The sequence below is a fragment of the Euprymna scolopes genome, chromosome 21 (genome assembly GCF_053919585.1).
Source record: "Euprymna scolopes isolate OS-2025 chromosome 21, ASM5391958v1, whole genome shotgun sequence".
In the NCBI taxonomy this organism is placed as follows: Eukaryota; Metazoa; Mollusca; class Cephalopoda; order Sepiida; family Sepiolidae; genus Euprymna; species Euprymna scolopes.
In genome coordinates this window covers 51,691,300-51,714,217 of record NC_136502.1, presented here as the reverse complement: position 1 = coordinate 51,714,217, position 22,918 = coordinate 51,691,300, and the positions used below count along the sequence as shown (strand labels likewise).

The window sequence follows — 22,918 nt, the reverse complement described above, 5'->3', positions numbered from 1 at the left end:
GTTTATAACGATTTTCCTTTTTCTATCTTTTTATCAAATTTGAACTGATTGTTTTTTCTTATTTCATTTTGTCTTTGATTGTACATGTAAGAAGTAACGTACCAGTCAGTGGAAATTTAACGATAGCTAACCATTCAGCATAGGGTGAAGTGGGGGACATTTGAGCGGACCGTCCTGGATGACGTTTAGTCTAGCTACGCCAGTGAAACATATGCATTACTATCATTGATCTACCAGCCGTACTAATTGTATGATGAGGTACCAGTGAATGTGGGACCGGGTGCAGAAGAGACTTGCAACCTCCAGACATCTTAGCAGGAAAATGATAGAAGAGAAAGAGTGAGCACGGTACTATCTCCAACAAAACCAAATCCAGAAAGAGTGAGGATGACATGGCCAGAAAAGCTAGTAAAAAATCTTAAGTTCAAGGATTATAAATCTTAAATTGAGTCCGATATTAAAAGGGCATAATAATCCCTGTTAGACAAAAGGTTAGTCAACCCAATGAATGTCTAGATCAAAGTTTTGAACCATTTTTTAAAAAAAACTTTTGTTACCATTTATCAGATGTTTTTGTTCTTCAGGAAAAAGAAGATGGATGAGAAACTGAATCAGGATTTTCATCATTCTGTGTGAAAGTTGCAATTTGTTTTGACTTGAATAAAGGATAGAAGACTGTCTGAATGCATTGGATTTACAATACCCATTACAACTTACCGGTTACAATTTACACATATAACGTATATATGAAATATAGGACAGCTACGCCGGGACGTTTTAGATTTGTTGTCACATGAATTGGCAACGGACAAATTTTTACTTTATGTCGATGAAACTGTTAAATAAAATAATTGTAAATTGCAGAGAACTCTGCCAAATGGCTGTCAACATCCTGGCATGATTTCAACCCATTATCTTACAAGTAAAGCAACAACTTTCCTTTAACCTTATCACTAGTTCTAAGTCCAAGTCTTCCTTAATGCTGTCATCAAAGCCAACTCCCAGTGGAACGTCAACCACCCCACCACAACAAAAATACCTGTTAAACTGTATGTAAATACCTGTGAACTGCTTTTAAACATCACTTTTGTCGGGAGACAGATGGTGCCTGTCCACAGGACAGGCACCTTGCGTTGCTGTAAGTAGCATATGTCAGTTGATGTCAGAATGAATTTAGCCATTATCACAGTCTATGATTAATGCTGTAACTTGTATAATATTTATACAGCGTGTCCAAAACGTCACTGAGGGGTTGAAAATCTTGAAGCTTTTACCATTAATGATTATTTCTTTTTTTCTATTTCCGATATTTTACAGATAATATTTTAGAAAATTAATTTTGGATAAGTTTAGCATTGAACAACGTACACAAGTTGTGAAATTGCTTTGGCGACAACCTTATCTCTTGCTATGGCAATGTCAAATGGCCACCACGTTCCTCAGACTTAACTAGCCCCGGCCTTTTCTTGTGGAGATATCTTAAAGAAAGAGTCTATGTTAGCAAACCCAAAACCCTGCAAAAATTGAAGGAAAACATCGCAATAAAGGAGTTAAATCGCAATCCAAAGATCCTGCAATCTGTCATGAATGATATTTTTGAAAGAGCACAAATATGCAAAGCTGAAAATGGGCAACATTTAAAAGATATTGTTTTTCATAAACAAAGATTGTTTGAAGTTTGCATTTTTTTTTATTTCCAAGTCAGATTGCGTTAAAATTACAGAAAGATATCAAAAGTAAAGAATCAATTAAAGTTGAAACCCCTTTATTGACTTTTTGCACATTCCATACATTACACACGTGTCTTTATTAAAGTAAAACATTGCTACTTTATGCATTACATTTTACATAATACTTTATCTTCATCATTTCTCTTCTTTATGTTATCGACGTTAATTCCTGTAAGGTTGAGTATGGATTAGTTTATGGAGAAGGAAATCGCTATAAACCTCTTGTAAATATCAATTAGTTTTACACGAATAGATCGTAAATTAGTAGATGAGGAAAATTAAATTGTTTTGGACTACTTTACCAATGATATTTCCTTTTAAAATACTTTATGTCAGTGAGTGACCTCTTGGCCTTGATAAGTGGTGATGCCTATGTAAAAAAAAAATTATTACCGACATATAGTCAATCACATATTCATCAACACATAGAACTCTTTTAATGTGTCACATACAATTTAAAATAAATACCTTTTAACACCGATTTTTTAACAGATTATCGAATTCTCAAGATGGCTGCAGTATTAAAGGACGTATACGCAACACAACACCTTCAGCCGTTGGTCAGAGAAAAGAAAAAGAACTCAATGGTTCATGAATCCAGCTTTAATCAACTCGTGCACATTTATACATGCACTAACAAGAACAAGGTAAACCAACACACATGCACACACAATGTCACACTGCAAAACACTCACACGCGTATATTATTTGCATATACATATTATTTATCCTAGGAATATATTCACTTGTGACTACTATTCACTTCACTTTCTTCACCAAACACGTGTTTATGTTATGAACATTTACTAGCCTGAAAGTGAATTTTATATTCTTATTTCTTCTATAAAAATGTTTTATTATAAATTTCGGTTTTCTCTTTTTTGTATTTACGAAACTCGGTTTGTTTTAGGCAATACTTGCTTCCTGGCGAAGCTGTTATTATCTTTCAATGTTTTCTTTTATTTCTATTTTATTACGCAGGGTGTCTGCATAAACCTTTCATTTTTCTTACTTTACTAAACCATAATATTTATATTCAATTTAAATTGTGTCAGTGTGGTTCTTGACCGTACACTAAGGCGCTATTATCATCCAAAATGGCATGGGACTATGCCACAAATGCACTGTCTAATCAAACAGATCAATTGATGTTTAGCATAAGTTAACTTTCATATTTCATCTAAATTTAATAGTAGCTGTGAGTACAAGTTCCCAACATGAATAATTAAATAATGAAGCAAAGGTTTACATAATATCGTTTTCCAATCAACTGTAAAATATCTACTAGTAGTTCATTTCTCAAGATTCATCTGGTTCTGGCAACAAATATTTTGAGGACAGTTATCATTATCACTTAATTCCATTTTCATCGGTCCTGGATATAACCTTAAACTATATCCGATGGTGAGGGCCCCAGCTTGCAGGCCTTAGGGGGTGTGGAGCCACCCTTTAATTGCCATTGCTCCCAGGTCCACTCTGACCCGGAGTGGTAGCACCTGTTAGGGTCCCAACTATGGGTTAAATAGAATACGACTTAAAAAAATAAATATACTATATTAAAAAAATCGTTCTTCAAAATTACCAGATTCGGCATTAAATAACCTGAAAAGGGTTGATATGCCATAAAACAAAACAACCAACCAACCAACCATTTTCATCACTTCTAGGGTTTGCATCATCATCATCATCATCATCATCATCATCATCATCATCATCATCATCATCATCGTTTCAATACCTGTTTACCATGTAAGCATGCATTAGACGGTTTTAAGAAATTGACTACCAAACTAACATCCTTCTGGCCAAGTCTTTATTTATCACTCAATTCCATTTTTATCACTTCTAGGTTTCGCTTCACTTTCCCTGTCAACTGCACCTGCTACTTCAACTGCTCTATAGCTCTTTCAACATAGCAACACCATCAAAGTATACTCTTCAGCACACGTCTCCTTATATTATTATACTGTGCATATTTAATCTTTCTCCAAGGTCATCAGAACTAATACGCAATGTCATTTCTCTACATGCAATTTTCTTTAGATAATAACCCAAGCGAATGCTTATTAAATATTGTAACTATATAAGTATTTTGTAACAGAGTATGAGTTTGCTTATAATTCATTAATGTCACAAATGACACCCTTCACAATAATAACAGTTTTCTCCGTTTTTAAATTTAATTATCAAATTTCACATGTGTCGTTGCAAAAGATAATCAACACATTTCACAAAAATACTTTCCTCTATTTTTTCATTCTGTTATTTATTTATTTTTATTTTGCAGAGGATGAGGCATCTTATCTGATAGTGTACATTCCTCTTCTCCAACTTCGAGATATTTTCAGAATCATAACGGTCCCTGTAACAGTATAAGGAACTCTTTAATGTATCGAGTTACTTCCCCTTGATCAGTGCTTGTATCAGTAGTAGTCAGCTCATGAAAATAAACAAGTCCACATTGTAATCGATCCTGTCTCTAGTGTCTTCATTAATGTACCCGTAATATTACAGTCCCTTTAAGCATAATTGTTTGGATCTGTCTTACACTTATTTTACAAGGCATCTTCATTAGGTAGTTTTTTTTTATTCTTGTATCATAGGCTCAGTAGGTGCTATGATTACTGGAATGTTAGCGATCTTCCAGCTTTGTTTCATGTCGTACATTTGAATGTTGTAATTATAGTTATCTCCTCCCTCTCAGCTCTGTTAAAGCCAGCATCATTAGGGACACGGGCTTCAAATAAAGTTGCTACTTTCTCCTGATTGTACCATATTACAATGTCAGGTTTAACAGCTCCATTTTGAGGGTCCATAGCGGAAGAAATTGCATATACATAGTATGTAGTGTATAACTTATTTCCCATAGTCGTTTCTAGTATAAATTCTCAAGATTTACTGCTACACTAGATTGTTATTCATTTCTTGACAGATGGTCAAGTGATTTACACACTTTATGTGCCACATTGTATAGTCGCTGTCACCTAGCAGAATATTATAACTGGGTGTTAGGTGGTTCATTTCCTTTACATCGGTGTGGTATAGCCTGCAGTTTTCGTTGTTGGGATTTCTTTAAAAGCATGGGTCATCACGCCATGATCTTGGGAAGTCAGTATCATCATCTCCTGATCGTAGAAGAGTAATCTTCTTTTGAGCCAATCTACAAAGTCTTTCTCATCATGTTTCTGGAATAGTTATGTAGCAGTTACATGAGAGATCTATTTTTTGCATACACATACACACAATATCTTGCATTATGCCAAGTTGTAATTTGGCTGGTGTGGAGATACATGTGATTAGAACATCACCCAGTCAACTGTATCAAAGTTAATTTTAAGGGTATTCGGACCTGTTTTGAACAAATATCACATTTACAATTGTCACCAGTAAGTAGTTTTTATGATATTAAAACCTTTATTATCTAATGCATTTTCCAATGGTTTTTAATGGGCGACATTTTGGTTTTCATTTAAAACTATTGATAAAGAATGCACATGTATAAAAAACGAAAATTAAGGTCTTTTGAGCAAGAAATAAAAAATCAAGGTGTTTTTAAATAACAACCAAAAAATAAAATCGACAATTTCAGAAAGGATGCAATAATTAATATAATAATTTTTATTAACCAAAAATGAAAACAAAACAAACAATGAATACCGGTACCACTGATTCATGTAAAATTCGTACACATATTTTAATAAAATTGGTGAGTTTAATGAAAAGTAGGGTTAGTGTTAGCGTTCAAGTAACTCTAACCCTAATTCTACTTCCGTCTCATTAAACTCAAATATTGTATTAAAATATTTATGTGTACAACTTTTACACTAATCATAATGTCAGTACAGTCAGGGAAACAGGAAACGTGGAGGGAATTCCAAAATCTAGCAGACCGAGAGAAGAAATAATTAGACTTGAAGGCTTTCTGGCATTTCGGTAACTCAATAATGAAAGGGTGAGATTTTGCTGTTTGTAAGGTTGCTCGGGTGTATGTACGTTAAGAAGGAATAAGTGCTATGAGTTCATCAGAACATATTTCAGTAAAGTACTTGTAAAACAGATAAAGTAATATAATACAGGGTGGGCCAAAATAAGGGTCCTATTTTTAAAAATTCATAAATTCATGTAAGTTTTAAGAAGTGTTTTTCGGCCAAAATTTGTTTTGTTTATTTCAAAAAAATCTCGGAAGGGTCAGTCTACACACACATAAAGTTTGGTGAGTTTAACTTTTATTTTGTGGAAGTTATTCAAATTTAAAGATAGGACCCTAATTTTGGCCCACCCTGTATTACGGTGATGGAACCTATTAAATTTGAGACTCTTCACTGGGTGCTGACTAAGAGAGAGAAAGACTGGCAGTAAATGCACTTACCCAGACATGGCAACAATACTCCATGCATAGATGAATGGTAGTTTTGTAGAGGTATAAGATACTCTTAGAAACACAAAATTGATAACCCTGCACGTGAGATAACAACATTTTTTAATGAATCATGCAAACGTTTGTTTTCAACAAAAATGTTCACGTCTTCTTTGCTACTTTAAAGGCACTATAAGAAACTTTAAAAAAATAACTTTACTGCTCACAAACGTTCGACCTCAACAGAAGAGTTCAGCACTCATACACGTCAACAAATTTAACACCCTAACGTCATATATCATACAAAAAAAATAAACTTTATCCTAGGAAAATATATATTAATAAATAAAGTCAAAATATAAGTACATTTTCTTTATTTTTCTGGCACAAGATTTTCTGGAATTATCCGAGATGTTTAAAAAGTTTTATGCCGATAAATCTATAATTTCTCCAAATTTCAGATAAAAGAAACATGATTGCTTTTGAAGTTTCGGAGGGACAGACAATGTTTTCTTTTAAGTTCAGCTGCTAATTTCTAATCAAGTTTTTTTTTTATTTTTCCCCATAGTATGTCAATTTGACTATTTCAGCAGCATAATATGGACTTATTTATTTTACTTTCTACTTTCTATGAAATTCCAACTGCTTGAATTTCATAATTCAATAAATTACTCATTCCTTTTGCAAAGTTTTTTTTTTATGATTGTTTATTCCGGCTTAATATTGCCAGTTTGTTGAACTCGGCTTCTAACCATAATACTCATGGCGTCCAAAAGAAGATGACTATTTTTTTTTCTTCTTGTGCCAAAATAATTTCCTGAAATAGGAGGCTATCGCACAGAAATAATAATTTCTTATACCTAGTCACCCTCACACACACATTGCATCTCAGTTTAACATTTTTTTGCATCACTTATCAAAAATATTTTGCGAAAATTTAGATAATTTTTTGAAATGATGGAATTTATTATTTGCTACTAATTTTTATAACATGGTTTTGTGAAGGTTTAGACATTTTTATTCTGGAATTTTTTGTCTGTGGTAAAAAGGTCAATGCTTTATCCTTCCCTTATAATATTTTTTTGTTTGTAGTAAAAGTGATCATGGTTACTTCTTCCCTTAAAATATTTTGTTTGTGGTAAAAACGTTCATGGTTAATTCTTCCCTTATAATATTTTGTTTGTGGTAAAAACGTTCATGGTTAATTCTTCCCTTATAATTTTTTGTTTGTGGTAAAAACGTTCATGGTTAATTCTTCCCTTATAATTTTTTGTTTGTGGTAAAAACGTTCATAGTTAATTCTACTCTTATAAATTTTTTGTTTGTGGTAAAAACGTTCATGGTTAATTCTTCCCTTATAATTTTTTGTTTGTGGTAAAAACGTTCATGGTTAATTCTTCCCTTATAATTTTTTGTTTGTGGTAAAAACGTTCATGGTTAATTCTTCCTTTATAATTTTTTGTTTGTGGTAAAAACGTTCATGGTTAATTCTTCCCTTATAATTTTTTGTTTGTGGTAAAAACGTTCATGGTTAATTCTTCCCTTATAATTTTTTGTTTGTGGTAAAAACGTTCATGGTTAATTCTTCCCTTATAATTTTTTGTTTGTGGTAAAAACGTTCATGGTTAATTCTTCCCTTATAATTTTTTGTTTGTGGTAAAAACGTTCATGGTTAATTCTTCCCTTATAATTTTTTGTTTGTGGTAAAAATGTTCATGATTAATTCTACTCTTATAAATTTTTTGTTTGTGGTAAAAACGTTCATGGTTTTCTTATAATTTTTTGTTTGTGGTAAAAATCTTCATGGTTAATTCTTCCCTTAAAATATTTTGTTTGTGGTAAAAACGTTCATGGTTAATTCTTCCCTTATAAATTTTTTGTTTGTGGTAATTATAGGATAGCCATACCGAGAGGATTTTTTTGAACTTCAAATACTATATTATTTTGGTTTACTTGTAGAAGAAACTATCCAACGCCAGGTTGTCCTGACAAACGCATATATAAGAAAAACCTTAGACAAGTGAGGACATTGTCTAGTAGGTATTCACGTTCTCTCCTGTCTAGTAGGCACTCAAGTTATTTCCCATATACTTCACACACATGAATCATATAATCAATCACATATTCCACAATAATGAGGCTTCTACACAATATGTCTGTGTATTAAATAAGATTTCTTTACAAGGAATTAATGATCTTCATACGTAATAAGGCAATGTTTTTCTTTAACCTTGCTTAACCTATAATATAAATCTCATCTGTCTGTTTAAATGTATATATGTATGTATGTATGTATGTATGTATGCATATATGTTTTTCTGTCTGCCTAAAACTTTCGACAGAAGCAACATATTTTCCCGAGACTGGTTTCATTTTTAAGCTCGACCTTTTGGACGACAAATATAAAAAAAAATGTCCAAAAACATTAATTCCTTCACCTTCAACTGAGCACGTTTCTACAAGGAGGGGTCGCTTTTTTCGCTGATATTTTCGAAAGTCATCCCCTCTTTTCGATTGACTAGCCTTAATTTAAACACTCGTCACTTCTGGTTTGGTGATGGACGCAACAGCAAAGACGTCACATTTTTTTCAGATTCTTTTCCTTCTTCACAATAAAGCCTGTCTGCATACTAATTTTTTTTTCTTTTTGCTCAACTCAAACACCCGGGAAACGCCAGGCACCTAGGCTAGTTATTTTATAAATGGAAACTCGCGAATGGTTTTAACATAGTCCAAAAGAATATGTCTAATACATATATGGGCATATATAGTACGCATTCAACTTTTTAAAAATTTACTTCAGTTAGTTTTAAGAAACCAAGGGCGCTAACTCCTCCTGGAGATAATGCTTGATTTCATTATGATTTAAATTTATATATGAGGGTTCTTTTAAGGATAGACATTGTTCCCTTTATGGCTGCTATCTGTATTTCCTTACAGCTTGATCTTCCAGGGATTGTTTCAAAGTATTTCTGAAGATTCTTTTTTATTAGGCTAGTTGCTGCTATCACAACTGGTATAATGTTTATTTCTTTCAGAGACCATGTCGTTTGTAAATCATTTTTTAGGTCTTCATAGTACACTTTTTTGTTTTCTTTTACTCCGATCGAAGTTCTCAGAAATCAAGGAGCCCACAACCTGGGGCTAACACCTGAACTCTATATGATATACATAGATATTCGAATGTTCCATTAAAGTTCTTTATCTCTCAAACACTGAGTTAGTAAAGAAATTGAGAATATAATTTTTCTCTTCCCAATTAACCATTTTCATATGTTGTAGCAGATCTCTCATTTTGGTATTTTGGTTTTACGAGATTCCAGGACAAGAATTTATCTAATCTAGTGGAGTATCCAGCTTCATGATTTTACTTGAGGTAATATCACTTGGAGAAGGTGCAACATTCTTTGTAAAAGCTAATGTGGGTTAGCAAGAGAAAAGAGATATTATTTGGGCTGTGAATGCTATGTGATTCGGAATATTTGGTCAAAGTTTACTTATAGGGAAAGTATCCTGATGCCAGCTTGTTCTGACAAACCCCTGTACAGAGAGACCTTAGAAACTCGGGAACAGTGTATAGTAGGCATTCAAGTCCTCTCCCTTAGGCATTCAAATTCTGTCTCAACTTTTTTGTTTTATTTTACTTCAGTTGAAGTTCTCAGAAACCAAGGGGCCCATAACCTGGGGCTAACACTTGAACTTTATATGAGATACATAAATATTTGAATGTTCTATTAAAGTTCTTTATCTCTCAAACACTGAGTTAGTAAAGAAATTGAGAACATAGTTTTTTTCTCCCCAATGAACCATTTTTATATGTTTTAGTATATCTTTCATTTTGGTCTCTTGGTCTTACTGGATTTCAGGACAAGAATTTATCCAGTCTGGTGGAGTATCCAGCTTCGTGCTATTACTTGAGGTAACATCACTTGAAGGTGCACCATTCCTTGTAAAAGCTAATGTGGGTTAGCCATAGTGACGGGATCTTATTTAGGCAGTGAATACTATGTGATTTGGAATATTTGGTCAGGGTTTACTTCTAGGGAAAATGTATCCTGATGCCAGGTTGTTCTGACAAACCCTTGTACAGAGAGACCTTAGACACTCGAGGACAGTGTTTAAGTGTGCGTTTTCGTGTGTATTTTTAAACCAGTTGATCTTGCAAATGCTGAGCCACACACTTCACAAAAATAAGGTTTCTCCCCAGTGTGGATGCACATATGTTTCCTCAAAAAAGAACTGCTTGTGAATGATGAGCCACAAACTTGACAAGAATATGGCTTTTCTCCAGTGTGAGATCGCATATGGACTGTTAAAGTAGATGACCTTGTAAATGATGAGCCACACACTCTACATGAATAAGGTTTCTCTCCCGTATGTGTTTGTATGTGTATCTTTAGATGAGTTGTTGTCCGGAATGATGAGCCACACACTTCACACGAGTAAGGTCTTTCACCCGTGTGGATGCGACGATGTTTCTTCAGATCCCATACGTTTGTTGTCGATAAACCGCACACCTCACATGAATAAGGTTTTTCACCCGTGTGCGATCGCATGTGTATCCTTAACTTTGATGAACCTGTAAATGATGAACTGCACACTTCACAAGAATAAGGTTTCTTGCCAGTGTCAGTTCCCATGTTTTTCTTAAATTGACTTGGTGCCCCTTGACAAGAATTTTGCTTTTCTTTGACATACCCACTCATCTGTGATTTTAAATTGAGGTTTGTTCAATTCAATTCAATATTTTTGGCAACAATAAAACAATTATGCTTCAAATAACATATAGGGAAAGGGTGATAGAAATAAGAAATTTATGCAAAGTTATAGTAGTCGAGCACCTGTCGAAATTCACATTGAATTTTTGTGTTGAAGCATGTATTATCTCACTTGGAAGTCCATTTCAAGGTTCGGAGATTCTGGTTAAGAAAGCAGCCCTCGAGTCTAACTGATATGTGTGTGGTTTATAAACAACAAACTTCATATGAATAAGGTTTCCCCCCCCATGTGTTGTTGCATATGTATCCTTAACTTAGATGAACCAGTAAATGAGGTCTGTTCGATTCAATTGAATTTTTTTGGCAAAATATATTTAAAAAATCGTGCTTCAAATACCATATAAGGAAAGGTTGATAGAAATTTATGAAAGAAAAGAGACGGTAGTTTAGCACTTATCTACATTCACATTGTTCTTCAGATGCTGCACTTCATTTTCTTGTTCTCTTTCGGTGGAGGAGAAATCCTTCACGACTGAGACAATTTTTATTTTTGTACCTTGTCTCCACGTTAAAAAACGACCCTGGTGTCTAACTCTGTCCCGTGGGGAGGCATAGTAAATAGGTACATTCACATTAAATTTTATTGTTGATGCATGTATTACCACACTTGGATGTCTAATCCAAGGTCCAAATATTCTGCTTAAGAAAGCATCCCGCTGGTTTAACTGAAATCGTCAGTGATATAGTTTCTTGCTACGTTCAAGAAGAACTATTTCTGGCACAAGAGTGAACAACAGGTCTGAGGTATATCCTAATGCTCAGTGATGAGATTGTAGCTCAAAATGAAATCACTACATAATTGCCGACGCTCAGTAGAGAAAAGGTTTACCTTTTTGAGTTGGCGTTGCAGATCTGATAAACCTTGGACCATTCGAGTAGCCAGTCTTTTAATTTTTTTCCAGATGCTGGATGTCACATATTAGATATAAAGAAGAGGCCTAGACACCATATTTTAACAGTGTTATAAAATAAATGAGCCACACACTCCAGTGTGTCTTTGAAAGTCCGTCTTTGAATGGGAACTTTTTAAGGGAATTGATGTTAATGTATTATAAAGTAAGTTTGTAATCCTTAACATTGTGAATGAAAACTTTTAAATCATTATCAATATATTTAAGAATAAAATTTATATCCCATATATGTGCATCAGATACAATGGTTTTTCTCCATTTTTGCTGTCCCTGTAAATAAAAAAGAGATTTTATTTAATAATTCTTATATTAGATAAAATATAAATCAGACACACACTATATCACAATATTACATAAATATACTTTTATACAATAGACTCTGATACTAGATATTTATATGACACAATCCCTGTGGTTAATATTTTTATTGTATGTAAATACTGAACTCTTTATTAATAGATGAGAAAACTAATAAAGTGAATAAAATAATTATGAAAGAAATCTTAACTCAGATCTGTAATAAAGTTTCTAACAACCCCTGATAAAATATGATTAGAAAGATTATTAATGGATCAGAAATACAGCAGAAACTAATACATTATAGACGGATTCCAAATTAAATTTTCTCCCTTAGAAAAAATAGATCTCCAACTTTACAGTTAAATCAAAACAAGATCCAATAATAGTTTTTATTTCTTTTTTATTTTATTATTAAAAAAAAATCCATCATTTTTCATTATTAAACTGGTTAACATTTATTATAATTTCGAAAAATGGAAAGTTAATCTCAGAATGTTTATATGTCTCAAAATGCCACCACTATCATAACTTTTCACTCACGCAAAGTAAATCAAGGATAAAGTGTGGAACGATAAAATTATCGCCCTAGAAAAGACAACATGATTCCATTTCTGTTTTATGAAAACTGGTTTTCTTTTTTTATTGCAAACCATCTACTACTTTGCCAGTTGTGTAAAAAATCCCAAGAGCAATAAGATCATTCTATCATGTCTGAAAGTGACACAATGTTCACAAGCGAGTCTTTTAATTTTTTTCCAGATGCTGAATGTCACATATTAGATATAAAGAAGAGGCCTAGACACCATATTTTAACAGTGTTATAAAATAAATGAGCCACACACTCCAGTGCACCACTATACAACTTATGCTCTTTACCAATCCAAGTTATGAAAACAGGACCATTGCCAGCATCCTCAAAATACATCGCTGGATTGCCATGAATAACATGGACGTGCCAAGGGTTATGAAAAAGTTTCCAGCCATGGTTATGGTCTTTGGTGTGGTTTCAAGTGAGAGCCATATGATGCCACCTCATATTTTCGAAGTCAGCTTTTTTGAATTCAACACCAAAATGTACCTGGATGTGCTGAAGAGTGTGGTGATACCCTGGTGCAATCAGGTAGCCGCTAACAGACCCTAGGTGTTGCAGTAGGGCTCGGCGCTGGCCCACAAGTCCAAAGAGACCCAGGCTTGGCTTCAGAAGGAGTGCTACGACATTGTACCCTAATCCCTATCTGGCCCTTCCTCCTCCTCCAACCTGAACCCATTGGACTACTTTGTTTGGTCATACGTTGAGAACATCTTATGCTGAAGTTTACACGTTCATGGGTATAAGGTTAATATAATATTATATTTAAAATTTTCTCGACAACTATTATCATTAAAATTTGTTATGAGACGGAGTAGAAGCAGCCACGTTTGGATTTTTAGACCACAAGGAAAGGGAAAGGAGGGGAAGTGCACCGCTGGGAGATAACTCGGTCTTTCACATGCGAGCGTTGCCGGCCAATGAAAAAGCGACACATTACAAGACCCTCCCCCTCCCATGTTAAATAATAACTTTTAAATAATTAAGTCAGAACATTATGTCGACATTACTATTATAACAAATTGTTTGTCCGCTATAAAAAACCTACTTGATCAAATTAAGTGAATTTTGTTTTTATGAGAATATGATTCCATAATAAGTACGTATAATATTTTTTTTTTCAATATTTTGATTTTTTGATGTATAAACATACAGACATGCACCAAAGTAATTTTTAGGGAAAATTGGGTAAAATTGTATTTTCTTAGATATTATAAAGTAGACGATGAAGTGTTCATAGACAGGGGACATTACTTGGAACGCAAATTATAAATTACATTTTTATGGGGATTAATATTTAAGCCACATAGCAACAGACTTTTTTTTTTTAAATGAAAATACTATGGCAGTTGTTTTACGCGATGAATTTTCACCTTTTTTGATATATTACTATTTTCGACATGACAATTAAGTACGTAATATTGTTTTTGCTTAAAACGACATATTTAAAAAAAAAAAAAAAAAAATCGACCCGTTGATTTTTTCTGAACAAGCACCATAAAAACAAAAAATGTCCTCAAAGCCTAAAATGTACTTGTTAAATTCTTTTTAATTGCGTCAAATTGAAACATTTACAACGGATGGCTTTTTCTTTTCTTTTTTTTTTTAACTCAAACTTAAAATTCTGATGTAAAATGAATACAGTGGAAACAATTTCTTACCTGTCTGTATTTCTTTCACTTTAGAAAAGGGAAATTAATAAAATAATCTGATTTTAAGAAAAAAAAAAAGATTTTAACGTTAATTTCGTCATGAAACGGGAATTATTTTTGTTATTCCAGGTTGTTCCATTTATTTCATGGAAGAGGCAATAAGGGAGATAATTCAGTTAACAAGGGACATAATTTAGTATAAAGTAAACAAGGGTGATAATTCAGTATAAAGGGAGGTAATGAAGATAAACTAAACATCTTCCCTTTCTATATTATCGAGAAAACTTTCTCGTGCCAATGTTAGTTTGGCCAAAACATTTATTGTATAAAAATTTATCAAAATAATTGTAAAAACATTTATTGAAAAGTTTGTGTAAGAAAATAGAATTTTAATAAAACAATTGGGCTGCTTATGTCAACGGATCATTAAATCTAAGGGAGATAACCAGCATAGACATAGCAAAAATCAGCATATTTTGCAAGATATAATTTGGGACGCTGAAATAATCAGTAGAATAATGAAAGAATGTTAAATGAGACCAAAAAAAAAAAAAAAAAAATGATTACACGAAAAAAAAAAGAAGAAATTTGTTTTCCTTATTTCCTTATATCAGTCAGCGTCAGGATGATAAAAACTTTTTTGAAGGAGATTTTGAAGTATTTAAAGTTTGGTAAATATGAAGAATTACTCCACCTTCGAAAATTCCTTGAACATTACCACTCTTATAGGTTTTCGGGGTTGCTGAAAACGAAAATAACGTTTAAAATTAGGGCAAACGAGTAGTTTTCTAAGATATGAAGAAATATTAGTTTTAAAAAAGTGGGGATCACTTTTCTATATTAATTTAACGTAAAATGAACACCCACTTTGTAGCCACGATTTTTTCGGGGGGAGGGGGGGTTCTTTCCACCCTCGGAAAATCCTTTTAAATTACCACTAACGTTTAAAATTCCAAGAAACAAGTAGTTTCCAAGATATGAAGAAATGCACTCACTTTATGGTAACCATTTTTTCTTTTTTTTTTTTTTTTGAGAGGAGGACTGCCGGTTTGTTTTTCGTTCTTTATTTTTGGAGGGGGATATTCAATTATAGAACTTGTATAGTTTTTTAATAGGTGCTTATGCAGTTTAATTAACCGTTTTAACGTAAATGCGTCGACATTAACCGAGCAGAAGAAAAGCACCTATTAAAAAACTATACGTTCTATAATTGAATATCCCCCTCCAAAAAAAGAACGAAAAACAAACCGGCAGCCCCCGCCCCTAAAAAAAAGTGACCATAAAATGAGAGTATTTCTTCATATCTTGGAAACTACTTGTTTCCTGGAATTTTAAAATTTAGAGGTAATTTTAAACGATTTTCCGAGGGTGGAAAGAATCCCCCCCCCCCTCGAACAAAAATCATTTTACGTTAAATTATTATAGAAAAGTGATCCCCCACGTTTTTAAAACGTACATTTCTTCATATCTTGGAAACTACTAATTTGCCGTAATTTTAAAGGTTTCTTTTCCAGGGCAATTGCTCTTGACATATCGAAGGCCTTTGATAAGGTATGGCATAAGGGCCTACTTCACAAGATTTCCAGCTACGGTATTACTGGAAATGTTTTCTCAATCATTAAATCATTTCTCTCTGATAGATTCATAAGAGTAGTGGTTGATGGGCAGAAAGCAGAGGTCCACAGTATTAATGCTGGAGTTCCCCAGGGGTCAATCCTGGGCCCAACTCTCTTCCTGATCTACATCAATGATCTCCCAAAACACATACTTAAATCATTCGTTGACATCTATGCTGATGACGCGACCATCTATGGCAACACATCAAAGGCCGTAAATGACAAAGTTCTCTCTAATTCTCTCTCCTCTGATTTTGAGCGCGTGGTACAATGGGAGAAGAGGTGGCTGGTCACTTTTAATGCATCCAAAACCAAGCTTCTATCTTTACATCATCAACGCTCTGATCCCCATCTGGCATCAATTGAAAGAAGATATCTCACTACTAATGCAATTCTCTATCTATATAAAAGCCAAGTACGTCCAAGGATGGATTACTGCTGCCACATCTGGGCAGGAGCTGCTAAAAACAGCCTATCCTGCCTTGACAGAGTACAAAATAGACTTTGTGGTTTAGTGGGGGATACCCTTTTCTCTTCCCTGCAACCTCTCTCCAACAGAAGAGACGTTGCGAGCCTGTCTTTGTTTTATCGTTATTTCCATGGCAGGTGCTCGTCTGAGCTCCAATCCCTCGTCCCTCTCGCCAATCTTTCACGAGAAACACCCGTCTGGCTGAAACTACTGTCAATAATTTCCCCACTCTTTATCTGTGCCTAAATCCAAATGTAGATTCCATGAGCAAAGCTTCTTTCTTAGAACTGCACGCCAGTGGAACTCTCTGCCGCTTGCCTGTTTCCCACCTGACTACAACTTGGACGTCTTCAAGTCCAACATAAACAAACTCCTAACAAACCACTCCCTTAAGTAAGACACTCTATCAAAACCCCCAATACTAATGATTACTACAATACTCATTGATTATTGTACACACAATAACCCTTATCCCTGAGTGGCCTTCGGGCCTTGATAAGTGGTGACACCCACCCATGTAAAAAAAAGAAAGAAAGAAAAAAGAAAGTTAAACGTTATTTTGGTTTTCAGCATAAGAGTGGTAATTTTAAAGGAATTTTCGATTATGGAGTAATTCTTCATATTTACCATTTTGTTTTTTTAAAATGAAAGTAAAAAAATTAAAAAATAAGAAATTTGTTTTTCCTTATTTTAGGTAATCAGTCATTTGTGTCTATGATTAAAGTTTATTTTATTTTTGTTTACTATTATGTACAAATATATTAAAAACAAAAGGGGGAAAAAATTACAACGTTCAAAGATTCTGCGCAAAGATTTTTTTTTCTCTTAAATAAGGGACGCATTTTTCTTAGGCTAATTGGACAACAACTTCTTGATTGATAAACATCGTTTCATTGTAACAGGTTGTTTACTTTTGTTTTGTGTACGTTAATTAATAAGTTTATTTGGTTACTTAACATTGGTTTATTTTGAGTTCGTTGATTAACTTCGCTAACTTGTTTCCTTTTCGTAAACTGCTTCAGCAATTTCCAGAACTCGGCTACAGTAATGGTGTATTTATTTATTGATTTTTTTTTTTTTTTCGTTTAACATTCTTTCATTGTTCTACTGATTATTTCAGCGTCCAAATTATACCTTGTAAAATATGCTTATTTTTGCTATGTTTATGCTGGTTATCTCCCTTAGATTTTATGATCTGTTGGCGTAAGCGCCACAATTGGTACTTGTTTTTATACAATAAATGCTTTGGTTTTCAAACGGCGCTCGCCCAGTTTAAACAATTATGAATATGTCATTTCATTTTCTATTTTCAATTAAAAAAAGAAGTTTCATGAAAAACTTTCCCATTTTCATTAATTAAACCGAAACATTTCCAATTAAACAATTATGAATATATGTTCTCTTTCACTTTCTTTATTTACTTTTTTTTCATAGTTCTTCCCGGAATTTTATCTACTTTAATTCTTTTGTTATTTATTTTTAACTTCGGCCATAATTTAAAATACTGATTCCTCCCTTGCATTTTAACGGCAGATGTGTGAAAGAAAATAGCGTCTCCAATTTCGGCGATAAAGTGTAGAAGTACCAATTTCTTTTTTTTAATCTATCGCTATTGCCGCCATGACAGGAGTAATCGAAAATATTGTTTTCGGAGTTATGTCCCTTGCATTTAGGTTCTTACCGTGGCTATGGTCACGCTCTTATTGTCTACTCTATTGTTGCAGGTTTTTTTTTTGCTTGTTTTTTTGTAATATTAGTATGAATGCATAATATTAAGGAGGCGAAATGAAGCTCACGGAATACATCTTTATTTTCTAAGGGAAGTAACTCATATAGCACGAATTATAAACAACAAGGAAAGATAATCCCTATGTTGACATCCCTCTTTCACAAGAGAACTGTTTGTTTAACCAGAGGTTGCTGGATGAGTTTTTACAAGTGAACTTATCAACAGATCGTATCTTTTTTTTTTTGGGGGGGGGGGGTTATGACACAAACCCCCCCCCCCAATCTTGTGATTATTACAGATGGTTTGCAGGGCTATGTGTTTCAGCAGATAGCGGGCAGATGCTTGCATGCGAATTGGTAGTTTCAACAGGATGTGAGCCAGTGATGAGCCACTGAGCCTGGTACATTGGGTGGTGTGACTTGAGTATGACGCGAGGATGTATTATGTGTAATTGATTGTGTCATATTGCATGTGTGGGCAACTTTCTTGAGATGTCTGCGGTTTCTGCGAAGAATCTGTCCTGATGACGTCTATACAATGTAGGAACGCGGTTCAATGCAGACTTGTCTAACAGTCGCTGGAGTCCATCTTCTCGTCTCTTGGTTGTACTTGTACTTGCGAAGTACGATGTGGTAACTCTCCTGGAAAGTTTCCAATCCGGTTGAATTGATCCGGATAGGCTTCCATGAGATCTCTCATAGAATTTATGGTGGTGTTTGATGGAGGATCAACTGGGGTACATGCTGTTCTCCGTATGGAACAGTACCAATTTCAAATCTTGGATGGAGGGTAATCCTAATATGGTAGGTCCATTTGATGTGACCACATAAAATTTTATTGCTTTCCATAGACCCTTGTACCCACATTTTATATCGATGGATCTGTGCTGTGGCATATCAGAGCCGTTGTACGCTGTAAGGATTGCAGTTTCTTTGTTGGTTGTGCCTGGACGTGGATGCCCATTCTGGTCCCCATGTTTGGGAAACATCTGTCGGGACGTGCGTAAGGGAAGTGTACTCCCTTCTGCGCCTGTGTCCACCTTTAGCTCATGAATGCCTTTTCTGTTTGGGGGGACGATGTCCAGGTTGACAAATGCTTCTGTTCGGGAGGTGTTGCCCCCTTTCTGATTTACTGGATATAAAAACATTCTTTCAACATCACCTGCCATTTCATCTTGCTGTGCGTTTATGCAGTTCTGCTGGGTTTTAAACGTATCCCATTCCGGTCCAAAATTTCTCTGCTTGGTTAGCTTGTTTGCTTGTGGCTGCCTGTTGGTGTTTTTAGTTTTTCGGGTCTGGCACCTTTTGGTCCAGTGGTCTGGCACCTTTTGGTCCAGTGGTTCTTACAACCACATGCTGAGCACGTACTGCCGCGAGTAGGATAATTTCCTGGTTTATGATGGAGTCCACATCTTCCACACACGTCTGCGCTCTCAATTACGTACAGCACGAAATATAAACAACGAGGAAAGATAATCCATATGTTGACATCTATAACGTCTAAGAAAAATGTAATTTTACCCAATTTTTCGTAAAAATTACTTTTAACTATAAATACCTTTCTACTCGATGCATTTTCGTAATTTTTATTGTAAACGTCGATGACGGAATACCCTGACCAAATCACCCCTAAAAAAATCGTCCCACCCATTAAACTTAGAAATCGAATCCAAAACTCGAAAATAAAATGAAACGAACTTTATTTTTTTTAATTACTAGAAAAAATGTATTTTAGTAAAAACGACTTACTATTTCGTTATGTTTATTACTAAAATAAAATAAAATTATTAATTCTTTTATTAACTCTATTTCACTCCAAATGAAATAAATAAATAATGAAAAAAAACAAAAAAACCTCCAATTAACACGGCAGATAAACAATAAACAAGAATTTTTTTTTTTTTCCGAACACAAAATATTTGAAAACCCAAACATTTATTGTATAAAAATGTATCAATATATAATTGTAAAAGCATTTATTTAAAAGTCTGCGTAAGAAAATATCATTTTAAAACAATTTTGTAATGAAAGCGACATTGGATTTTTATAAAGTAAAATTGTGATATATTTTTATTTATTTATTTTTTTCCCCCGAACAAATAAATGGTTTAAATGAAACATTTTCCGAATTAAAGCAACAATGGATTTTTTTTCCGAAACATTTTTTGAATTGAACTAAACCTGTGGTATCCGAGATGTGGTACTGGTATACTGGTACAGTGGTACAGTGGTTTGGTACACTAGCAGTGTCAGAAATCGTCAGTAAAAATTCACATTAATTTTTTTTAACGGTATCTTTCGTTAACGTTACAATAGTAACGTTAACGAAAGATACCGTTAAAAAAAATCCATTAAAAAAAATTCTTAACATAGTGAGGATAAATCCATTAAAAAAAATCCATTAAAAAAAATTCTTAACATGGTGAGGATAAATCGGAAGTGGAGTAGAGACAGCAATCGTAAACGTACCCATGTATTGGAATTCAAATTGAAAAGTTCTAAGAATTTTAATTTAACTACGAACTTTAATAGACTTCCTGTCCGTTTCTTCATATTAATGCCAGCCATTTTACTATTTTGTTAACAGTTGGAAAAACGAGTGAATTCATGATGATTCGAAATTTGAAAGCAATTTTGTAGTTGTCCATCTGTTAAATATACGGTAATTTCGGCGCAAGTCTAGAGTTTACCCGAATTAAAAAAGAAAAAAAAAAAAACGAAAAGTCTTTATGATCTAAGCCGTCATATTCCAAAACTCACATAAACTGACCAGACCAAATCAAGTTAAACGATAAGACTATCTTGATCTGCCATATTTAATAAATAACGAGAGACAATTCAATTCAAACTACCGAGATCAAAATGAGCCTTGTAATGGCTACGATTTAACTATTTTAAAATCGCTAAAAAAAATGTTTTTAATCCTAAAATAACGATTTCCTATATATAAATTCATTTGCTAATATCTTTCCTCTGATGAGAAGAATGCATTTCTTTGAAACTCCGCGGATTAAGGAAATTTTTATATATCTTATTTGAATATTTTGTCAAACAATAAATTAATGTAAAATATAATTTACAGTCTTAAATTTGTGTTCTTCTATGACAAGCTCTATTTTATATCTTAGTTGCATTGAGCTTATTTATTTGGTTATGGATTACTATATAATGAAGAAATTTTATTATCCACTTTGTCCCGTGGAAGTTAATTCTTCTTAAACAATTAATCGTTACTACTAACTCTGAAACTGAAGGAAAAAAATACAAACAAAAAGAGAAAAATAGGAGAAATAGAATTTATTAACAAAGATATCTAAAGGAAAGGTTTGTGACCTCTATGGGCTGCCAAAAATGTCCATCTGGCTTACAAGAGTCTTGTAGTAGTAACCAAAACGGGGGAGAGAGAGTGAAGGGAAATAGAAGGAAAGAGAGATAGAGAAGGAGGAAGAAGGGGGGAAAAAGGAGGGGATCACTTACTGGAAGCTTCTGGGCGCCCTTTTACGAAAGGAGCATTTAGAAAGTTCGTTTTCTTGTGGGTTTTATTTTTTGAGTTTGTGTTGGTTAAAAGTTCCCTTTTTCTTTCTTTTTCCTGGAAATTCGTTTTTCGAAGTCCTTCAGCAAGGTCGAAATTTCTTAAGGCTGAATATTCTGGTGTTTTCGGGTATCTTCGAAAACTTCCCTGCGGCGAATTTTCTGTTCAAAACTTCTATTATCTTTCCTCGATAATAGTATCAGTTTTCAAGTGTCTTAGAAAACTTCGTTCTTCTGTTTAAAACGTCTATTATCTTTTCTCGATAATAGTATTAGTTTTCAAGTGTCTTAGAAAACTAGGTTCTTCTGTTCAAAACTTCTATTATCTTTTCTCGATAATAGTATTAGTTTTCAAGTGTCTTAGAAAAGTAGGTTCTTCTTTTCAACGAATTTAATGTCTCGTCAAGACAGAGTTGTACAACGCCTTAGTAAATTCCAGGCGTCCCTTTTTATCCGAGACCGACAGTTCGACCGTTCTGGTCCCCTCGAAGCCTTGTTCACAACTGACTATTTTAACTCAAAATATCACACACGTGCCTCAATTTAGCGCGAAAACGTCGCATCCAATCAACGGGCATAAGGGAGTTAGGTGACATAAAAAAAGGGGGAAGCCAGGGAAGGGGGTAGGAAAGGGGTTAAGAAGAAAGGAAGGAAGAACCGAAATAGGAGAAAGAAAAGGGAAAGAAAGATAGTGAAAGATAATTTGCACACTCTCCCTAAAAAGAAAAAAGACAAAAAGAAAAAATCCTCAAACAACAATCTAATACCAAACGTATTCTGGATTTCTTTCATTTAAAGGTTTAACAGACCTTACAGGCCTAGACTGAAAGTTTTCCCTGTCCCGACTAGTCCCCGAGCTCAGAGAATTGCCCTCTCCATCGTTAGAAGCTTGGTGAGAATGGGTTATGGAAAGTTCTAAAGGACACAAGTTCTTTAAGGAATGTTCCTGAGTGCTGCCATCACTTCTCCTGATTAAAGCTGACCGAACTAAGCTATCCGACCCAGAAGTTAGATTAACCACCCTTCCCAAGGACCAGTAAGGACGAGGCTTCATAGGTTTTTTTTTATCAAAACGACATCACCCAGCTTAATCATATTTTCAAAATCAGATTGGTAAAGATCCTGCGACAACTCCCTCAGACCCAAGAGATATTGTTCATACCATAGCCTTTTAAAACGATTCAAGAATTCATCTCTACATCCCAGACTCTCAATAAGATCTTCTTTACTAGGGGGGTTATTCAGGAAACAATCTTC

General features: G+C 34.0%; 1 protein-coding gene across 1 annotated transcript in view; it reads right to left on the bottom strand.

Annotated features, from left to right (window-relative positions):
* Positions 1 to 14,592, bottom strand: part of LOC145242801 (uncharacterized) — a 35,837-nt gene extending 21,245 nt beyond the window's left edge. The window contains exons 1-2 of the mRNA XM_080105932.1: positions 14,327 to 14,592; positions 10,216 to 12,046 (exon numbers count right to left, since the gene is read on the bottom strand). Of these exons, the coding sequence (XP_079962058.1) occupies positions 10,216 to 10,793 (578 nt within the window). The 5' untranslated portion in view covers positions 10,794 to 12,046; positions 14,327 to 14,592. The remainder of the gene's footprint in view (positions 1 to 10,215; positions 12,047 to 14,326) is intronic.
* Positions 14,593 to 22,918: the final 8,326 nt, after the last annotated feature.